Here is an 8314-nt window from a genome sequence, read left to right as displayed (position 1 = left end):
TACATAATTCCTTCCACGGAGGGACATACAAAGAAGAATGGCTTTGTAAGAGCTCTGCCAAAGTTTGGACTGAGTGATGGAGAGCAGTACCACAGAGTTGCTGTGCTGCCTTTGAAAGTGTACAGTGAAATCCCCAAACCACCTCCAGCAAGCAAGTGCAACACTCGGTGGGGATAGTGCCAATATGGGGAAATGGGATTTAGGAGGAGTCTGAACTGGTGTCCTGGGTTTATCAGTAGCAGTCATTTTTCTCCTTCTTGGTAGCTGGTGCAGTGCTGTGTTTTGACTTTCGGGCTGGGAACAAAGCTGATAAAAATCATGTTTTGGTTTGGCCAAGGACTTTGTGAGCCTCATGCTCTGCCACGGATGAGGGGAAGCCGGGAGGAAGCAGAGACAGGACACCTGACCCAAACTGACCAAAGAGGTATTCCCTACCACAGCACGTCATGCCCTGGATGTAACTGGGGAGGAACCTGGAAGGGGCTAGAGTGGACTGCAAGGTTGGCGGAGGTATCGGTCGGTGCCTGGTCAGGCTGGGGGGGCGAGTTATCGGTTGCCTGGTGATGGGGTGTTGTATTCTCTTCCCTTGTTATTTCCTTTATCATTACTATCATTGGGGGTAGCAGTAGTGATTTGTGTTATACCTTAGTTACTAAACTGTTCTTATCTCAACCCTTGGGAGTTGCATTCTTTTTGATTCTCCTCTCAGTCTCTCCGTGAATAGGGGAGGGCAAGAAGGGGGGGGGGGGGAGCGAGTGGACAGGCTGTCTTGGCTGGGGTTAAACCACGACAACTGGCAATGAGGTCTACCATACAAGGGTGTATTGGTGACCAAATGAGGATTGGAAAGCAACTGAAAATGGGAAATCAGAAATAAGGTTGTGAGGTACAAAACCCCCTAATAGCCACATACACATGCTTCTGATTCCAAGAACCAGACATCAAGGGACATACTGTATTATTTACAGTATTAAAATGCACAAAGTTGTGTGTATATATATATATATATATATACACGTGTATATGTAAAATGATTGTGTCTCCATTTGCAATAGCAATAGCAGGATGGAAAGCTTCCCCTAATCAATTTTTGTTTCAATTCTATGAAGCTACTCAGTACGAAAATCAAGAGCCACTCAGCATCATAGCAACTAAGACTGCAATCCAATACATAAATCTAACAAGCTCCAAGATGACTTTTTCCTAGTGTATCTACATTAAAGCAAAATTTCTCATGGGGAATCTAGTTTATCAATACCTCTGCGATAAATAGCTCAAATTAAACAAGCTGGTAACTGCATTGCCCAAAACAGCTGAGCCCCTACGGTCAGAACAGCAATATGGGAGAGTCCCAGGATCTGGAGTGCCATAGCTCTACCAGGGAATATGGATTGCTTTGCAGCTTAGCCAGACTTTGGCTTTGCCAAAGAGAGACTCTTTTTTTTTCCAAAAGCTGGGGAAAGCATACAGAGCTGTCTGCTTTGGCCAGTTCAGTCTTCAGGACGTATCCTCTTGCTCCATCATAGCTCTATATTTTCTTTTGAAAAAGCCACACTGGAAAAATAAATAAGTAAAGAAAAGATCTTATTAAGTCTTTGTATATTAATTAATTTTTGGGTTTTTTTTTCATAAAACAAAAATTGCAAGGGTTGCAGCAAGTGAAATGAGTGAACGCAGGATGCAACCCAGGTATGTCTTCTGGCAGAGCTGTAAGCCTGAAGCCAACATTCTTCAAAACTCTTCAGAACACCAATAATAAACTCTTTTTAAGGTGCAAATATTCTGCAAAGCACTTCAGAAGAGGACTCAAGAGGTTTTACTGCAATGCTCAGAACAGCTCAAAATGCAAGAGAGGTTTCACAGCACAAAGAGGCAGATGTCCTTCAGCGCACAGTTGAAAATACTGCTTTCACACTTAGGTCTTAAAAAAGTTAAAACATCTAACAAAAAGTGTTCTGGTTTGTTGTGTATGCATGAATGATACCCACCTTCCAGAGGAGCAGAATAATGAACACCAGCACGAGAAGTCCACCAAAGCAGCTTCTTATAATAATAGGCAAGGGATCAAACACTTCGTCTTTCAGGAAGATAAGAGTAATCTGGAACAGAATCAAGACCAACTTAGCATACGCTGAAGCCCAGTTATTTTTTCTTGGTTAGCTTTTAACTGAAAAAGCTATACAGCTTGAGCTACTGCTTCATCTTTTAAGCTATGCCAGAGGGAGCGTCTCTCCATCTACATATGTAGTTTGTGATACACTATGAAAGAAGTTTTTTTCATTGCAAGCCTAGCGAAGGGAGTTAAATTTACTGAGTCTTCTTTATAAGCTTACAGTAATCACAGTAGCCACCAGTGACAGTCTTTCAGATTAAAGAAGACTCTGTCTTCACTAGGGGAAGAGAAAGAATACTGATGTTGGAATCCTTGAGAGGACAGGAGGCCTTTGTTTTAGCCACTAGTATCAGATACAGAAAGTTCAACACAGAGCCCTAAAAATACTTCTGATGCGCACTAGCAAATATTCTCCCTCAGCTTTTATCCTATAGTCAAAACCTGATTTCACTAAATTCCATGGCACAACAGATGTTTGCTTCAAAAGGTCCTGAATTTAACTTTGGGAACTGGACTGGTTCTCTAGATTCAGCGAAAACATCTTTGTTTCACGCTTGTTTGTGCTCCAAAGACCAAGCTGCCTACATGATGCTCTGATACCTCAGCATTATGATTCTCTTCTTCCAGGCCCAGATACAGTTCTTTGTCGAAGGTGATTTTCCCAGGGACCAGCAAAGCACTTCCACTTTTTAAGAACTATGGAAAAAGAAATAAAGGCAACAAAACATCAGTTGCTTTTTGGTCCTTTCAGAAAAATACGGGTTGCAATAGTAAACCCTCATTGACACTGCAAGAACCACCCTGTGCAGTGCTGCCACCAAGCAGTTTCTTGTGTGTATGAGCTTGTGTGTAGCTCGCCGATGAGGAGCTGCCTGGAGCCGTGGAAGCTGGCAGGCAGCACCGCAAGAATCATTTCACAAGGAGCAGTTCCTAAAGTGGAGCAAGGGGATCAGGCTCCTCTTCTGAATGCCTCCTGGGAGACATTGCCACGAGTAAAACATCCCTCTTGCTCTGCAGGGTCAGAAAACAGCATCACAGGTGGAAATTCAACAGCACTGTAGTACAAAGATACCCTCACCCTGGACCTCTGAGAGGTTAACAGATTTTAGCAATTAAGGCATTACTAAGGATTTAATGAGACTCGTTATTCATTGATTCAGGGTTTAGTAATAAACCTCTGCTTGCGGCATGCTCCCTGCTCACTGCCATTCCATTTTAGTCATAACTGAATTTTTTAAATTTGATATTGATCATGTGCCCTGCATCAATAATAATTTGAGATGCAAAGTGTTTGGTTCATGGTTGGACTTGGTGACTTTAAACATATTTAAACATAAATGACACCAACCTAAACAATTCTGTGAACAAAGGTCCAGGCTGACCTCAGAGCAGCCTCCCAGTACCTAAAGGAGCTGACAATAAACCTGAAGAGGGACTTCTGACAAGGGCATGTAAGGATAGGACGAGAATGGCTTTGAATTGACAGAGAGAAGGCTTAGATTAGATATTAGTAAGAAGTTCTTCCCTGCGAGAGTGCTGAGGCGCTGGCACAGGGTGCCCAGAGAAGCTGTGGCTGCCCCATCCCTGGCAGTGTTCAAGGCCACGTTGGACACAGGGGCTTGGAGCAAGCTGCTCCAGTGGAAGGGGTCCTTGCCCGTGGCAGGGGTTGGAGCTGGATGAGCTTTAAGGTCCCTTCCAACACAAACCATTTCATGATTCCATGAATAAAGACAGCAAAGCAAACTTTTGCATATATACCTGGTGCGCATTGCTTAAAGACAGTTCTGCTATCACGGTAATGTTGTCGCCATCACTTTGGAGAGAGCAGTGCACGCTCTGATACTGCACATCCCGAATATCCTGCAATGCAACGGAGCCGCTCAGTCCCCGGCTGTCACCGGGGACCCGCAGCTGCGTGGCTGTGTCTGCACAGCAGCAGCCGGTGCCAGCAGGGCTCACCTGGGGGTCCGTGCCGCCGCTCTCCCGTCGCGGTCCCGGCTCCGGCTCCCCGCTGACCCCGCACGCCGTCTCCTCCTGAAACAACACTTTGACAGCGGCGCGCAGGAGACAAACCCGCGCAGGAGACAAACCCGCGCAGGGGGCGGGGCTTGGCGGGGACACCTCCCCCCGAGGCGGGGCGGGGTCGCCCCGTCCTCTCGCCCCTTGCTCCCAGATCCCGCGGTATTTCATTTAAACCAGAGGCGGGCGGGTGCTCAGCTTGTGTCAGGCAGGGCCTAGCCCGGGCAGGCCGCCGCTATGCCGGTGCAGTTTCGCCTGCTCCGCACCTACTCGCGCCGTGGCGGTTGCCTCCGCCGGGTGCCGCTGCCCGACCGCTGGATTTCGCCGCCTCAGGACCGTAAGCGGTTCTTCAGCTCGACCTCTGCCGGCTCCAGCGCCGCTTCAGCCAGCTCCAGCGCTCTCTCCACCCATTCGGACGACCCCGACTTCTCGCCGTCCCTCAAGCGCCTCCCACAGCTGCTGGGTAAGCGCCCCGTCTTCCCCTGGCGCCTGCGAACCCGCCGCAACGGAGCCGCGAACAAGGAGAACAGGGCTCCGGGGCCGCCGGACCTCGCCTCCTCTCCACCATCGCTGCCCCCGTCCCCGCGCGGAGCCTCCCGCCGCCGCCAGGGGCCGCCCTGCGGGGCGAGGCGCCCTCTGCTGTGCAGCACCCCGCAGTGGCCGCTGCCGCGCCGTCGGACTCGCCGCCGCCGGGCCCCGCCGGCCGAGCTGAGCAGCACCGCGGAGGGCGGCTCGCGGGTGTACGGTAGCCTCCAGCTCCGCTCCCCGCCGCGCAAGCAGAGCAGTGCCCCGACCGACACCCCCCAGAGCGCGCTGGAGCTGTCTCATGGGGACTTGGAGCAGCTCTCGCTGTTGCCGGGGGTTGACAGCGGGAGGCGGGAGGCAGCCGGACGGTCCTGTTCCAAAGGCACAGGCGGGATCCCTGAGCCAGGCCCCGAGGCGCAAAGGTCCCCCAGGGTTCTGAGGACGTTGGTGCAGGAACCCTGCCGGGAACAACCTCCCTTGTCCTCCCAGACAGCCACAGCAGCACTGTCTCCTGTTAACAGCCACCGACAGCGCTCTGCCCCATATGATGACGATGCCATTTCTAATGAGCCATCTGATGCTCTAAGTAGAGCTGCAACAAAAGGAACCTCGAGCTGTCAGAGAAGCAGAGCTGAGAAGTACCAGCTTATGCCAGTGGTGGTTCTGGACCCTCAAGAAGTGGCGGTGTGGCTGGCAAGCACGAAACAAAACAGAAAGGGAGATACTCAGCTTGCCTGGCAGCAGCCAGCCTCTCCTTTGGGCTTTCAAGGACCCTTAGAGAATAAACATAAAACCACCAAAGTTGTTTCTGGAGAGGCCAGTACCTGTAGAAAAGCTTGCATCAGTGGCTTTAGTGCCAGCCGCTGGGGGATGCCAATCAGGTTCGGTCCAAAAAGGCTCAAAAACAAGAGGCAGCAGCAGCAGCCTAAGAACTCCCTTTCCAGACCACAGATGAGGCAAAAAGGAATGAAAAGGGGTGTGCTAGCGATGTCTGTAGATGTAAGCAGCAATGACTATTCACTCCTCAACAGGTCCTATTCCTGGGGTAGGGTTCAAGCATCTTTCTCCTTCCATAAGAAGAAGAAAGTTACCATGGATGACAGTTCCTGCAACAGCATCGTTTGCACCCCTTCCATGAAATCCCACCTCTCAGAGCAGCAAGCAATGCTATCTGCTGGTAAGTCTCAGTGCTCTATTTGGTCTGCTTCCTCCATGGCCCTGCTGTCTCCTATGAACAACTTTTCTGTTCTGGAAGTAATGCTTACAGATGCAGAGAAGGTGTTTGGGGAATGCCAGCAGGAAGGGCCTATTACTTTTGAGGAATGCATTCCTCTAGATAAGATGAAAGATTGCAAGAAAATAGGAGAAGGGGTGTTCGGAGAGGTCTTCCAGGTTGGCAGCGAGAGAGGACCTGTGGCCTTAAAAATAATTCCCATTGAGGGGACTGAAAGAGTAAATGGAGAATCTCAAAAGAGCTTTGGAGAGATTCTGCCTGAGATAATAATATCAAAAGAACTCAGTCTTCTATCTGAAGAGTCTGTGAATAGAACTGTTGGGTTCATCAGCTTGTATTCTGTGCACTGTGTTCAAGGGGCTTATCCTAAGTATCTCCTGGAAGCCTGGGACAAATACCATGAAGTAATAGGATCAGAAAATGATCGGCCAGACCTTTATGGGGACAAGCAGCTATTCATGATACTGGAGTTTGAATTTGGGGGCAGTGACTTGGAGAATATGAGAAACAAGTTAAATTCAGTGGCAACAGCGAAAAGCATTTTGCACCAGGTCACTGCTTCCCTGGCTGTGGCGGAACAGGAACTGTACTTTGAGCACAGGGACTTGCACTGGGGGAATGTACTGGTAAAGAAATCTAATGTCAAGAAGCTGAGTTATGTGTTGAATGGGGCAACACACACAATCCCCACAGCAGGGATTCATGTCAACATCATTGATTATACCTTGTCTCGGCTGGAGAAGGATGGCTTAACTGTGTTTTGTGACCTTTCCACTGATGAAGAACTGTTTAAAGGCACAGGGGACTACCAGTTTGATATCTACAGGCAAATGAAAGTGGAGAACTCCAACAGCTGGTCTGACTATCATCCACACAGCAATGTCCTCTGGCTGCACTACTTGTCAGATAAACTTTTGAAAGGTGTGGACTACAAGAAAAAGGAAAAAACTTCTGCTCTGAAGAAAATAAAGCAGCAGCTGGAGAAGTTCCACAGGGAAGTACTGAACTTTGAGTCTGCCAATGAAGTTTTACAAAACAGCAGCCTTTTCCACTGAGCAAGGGAGTGCAGTGCTTCCAAGAACTAAGTTACTGATGCTGCCTTTCTCCTTTGGATGATCTTTTTAAATGTGGGCACAAGGAAGTGTTATGATCTGTTACCAATGTGTAAAACATGCTGTAAAAAATGTCTAAAACCCCCCCCAAAATAGTTCTGCTCTCACATGTTTCTGTATGTCCTTTTTTTGAGGGGTGATGTTTGAGATTGCAAGACAGATTTCTTGAGGCTCAATTCATGGTTTCAGTTCTACAGAAATTTTCAGTCTTAGATTTTTTGCAAGTTCTTGCCTTACTCTGTTGTCTTCCTTACAAATTCCTTTTTCTTTTTTAAGGAAAAGGAAAAAACAAAAACAAAAAACCCCACCACCACCAAAAAACCAAACCAAAACCAATTCTCGCCGGTGAGGACAAAGGTAAATGGTGTTAGGCCATTTGGGGACAGAGAGGGGAAGCCCCACCATCTGACTTAGTTTTAACACTGAACTTTTGTTCAGTTTGGCACAGTTTGTACCTGGAATGATGCTGCAAAATGTAAATATGTAAAGGTTCAATAGTGTAGATTTTAAAAATACTCTGAGGGTATTCCCCTCCCCACCTCCCCTTAAGAACTAATGAAGAGGTATTGGATTATGAAAAATATAGGAGAAGGTACCTGTGTTCCTGATGCATTTTTGACCGTCATTATGTTGTGACCTTGTATATTTATGGGAACCCAGATCTGTAACTTGATGGTAGCATTAAAGCGATTTTCTCCATTTATCTACAGAAGAAAATGCACAAAGTAGTAAGTGTTCTTCAGTCCTGACTGGAGGTGGATCAGATGACCTAAATCTGAAGCTATACTTACATTAAATCTGAATTCTTTGTTTTCAAGTAGTCCTTCACTAACATTCACATACATTGAAGAAACTGGTCTAAAGAGGATGATAAATCAAACTGAGTGGAAAGTGAATTAGAGTGTTAAGAAATTAGTACATCTAATGAGCCATATACACTAAGTGTAATTAACAGCTACCATCATCAGATTTGCTGTAACTGGAATGCTGTCTATGCAGTTTGTCTGTATATATGTGTATAGATGCAGTCTGTCAATCAGGTGCATCTCTGAACTCATCTTGAACTCTGCTTTTTACAAGCTAAGCAGTTGGACACCTAAGGCACCCCCTGCCTATGACAGAGCTTTATTGTTTTGTCTTCCAGGCTCTACTTTTGCTGTCTAGTACCACAGAAAGTGACTTGACAATCTGCAGTGCTTGAAATTATTAAGATTGAAACTGCATTGGAAACATACCAGGCATCCTCTAAATCCTTTTGCCTTTAATTGAATAAAGGAATAAAGTATAATTGAATCTTCTTAAAACTAACTT

At 47.1% G+C, this 8314-nt stretch overlaps 2 protein-coding genes across 4 annotated transcripts in view; one reads left to right on the top strand and one right to left on the bottom strand.

The window, feature by feature from the left end:
* Positions 1-1004: 1004 nt before the first annotated feature.
* Positions 1005-8314, bottom strand: part of ITGAE (integrin subunit alpha E) — a 30163-nt gene continuing 22853 nt past the window's right edge. The window contains exons 30-36 of one of the 2 annotated variants that reach the window (XM_061363562.1): positions 7795-7861; positions 7600-7707; positions 4073-4147; positions 3872-3973; positions 2714-2809; positions 1989-2099; positions 1005-1554 (exon numbers count right to left, since the gene is read on the bottom strand). In XM_061363562.1, coding sequence (XP_061219546.1) covers positions 1498-1554; positions 1989-2099; positions 2714-2809; positions 3872-3973; positions 4073-4147; positions 7600-7707; positions 7795-7861 — 616 coding nt within the window. In that variant the 3' untranslated portion in view covers positions 1005-1497. Of the gene's footprint in view, positions 1555-1988; positions 2100-2713; positions 2810-3871; positions 3974-4072; positions 4148-5232; positions 5348-7599; positions 7708-7794; positions 7862-8314 lie in introns of those variants that run through there. The other variant, XM_061363563.1, reaches the window with a different exon arrangement.
* HASPIN (histone H3 associated protein kinase) lies at positions 4357-8311 on the top strand. Of its 2 annotated transcripts, XM_061363570.1 has the most exons (2): positions 4357-4595; positions 8148-8311. In XM_061363570.1, the coding sequence occupies exons 1-2, from the start codon at positions 4370-4372 to the stop codon at positions 8165-8167; spliced, it is 246 nt and encodes an 81-aa protein (XP_061219554.1). In that variant the 5' UTR covers positions 4357-4369; the 3' UTR covers positions 8168-8311. The 2 variants fall into 2 exon arrangements, with proteins under 2 accessions (XP_061219554.1, XP_061219553.1); XM_061363569.1 differs by lacking the exon at positions 8148-8311 and having other exon boundaries at positions 4357-6997.

The sequence above is a fragment of the Neopsephotus bourkii genome, unplaced genomic scaffold, assembly GCF_033783945.1.
Source record: "Neopsephotus bourkii isolate Nb327-2 ecotype Australia unplaced genomic scaffold, CSIRO-AGI_Nbou_v1 NB_1154, whole genome shotgun sequence".
NCBI lineage: Eukaryota > Metazoa > Chordata > Aves > Psittaciformes > Psittacidae > Neopsephotus > Neopsephotus bourkii.
Note: the sequence above shows the minus strand (reverse complement) of the source record. Positions and strands in the feature narration are given on the sequence as shown.

What these genes read in the sequence shown, in the direction of transcription:
- HASPIN (XM_061363569.1), top strand. Translation starts at nt 4,370, where the DNA reads ATGCCGGTGCAGTTTCGCCTGCTCCGCACCTACTCGCGCCGTGGCGGT.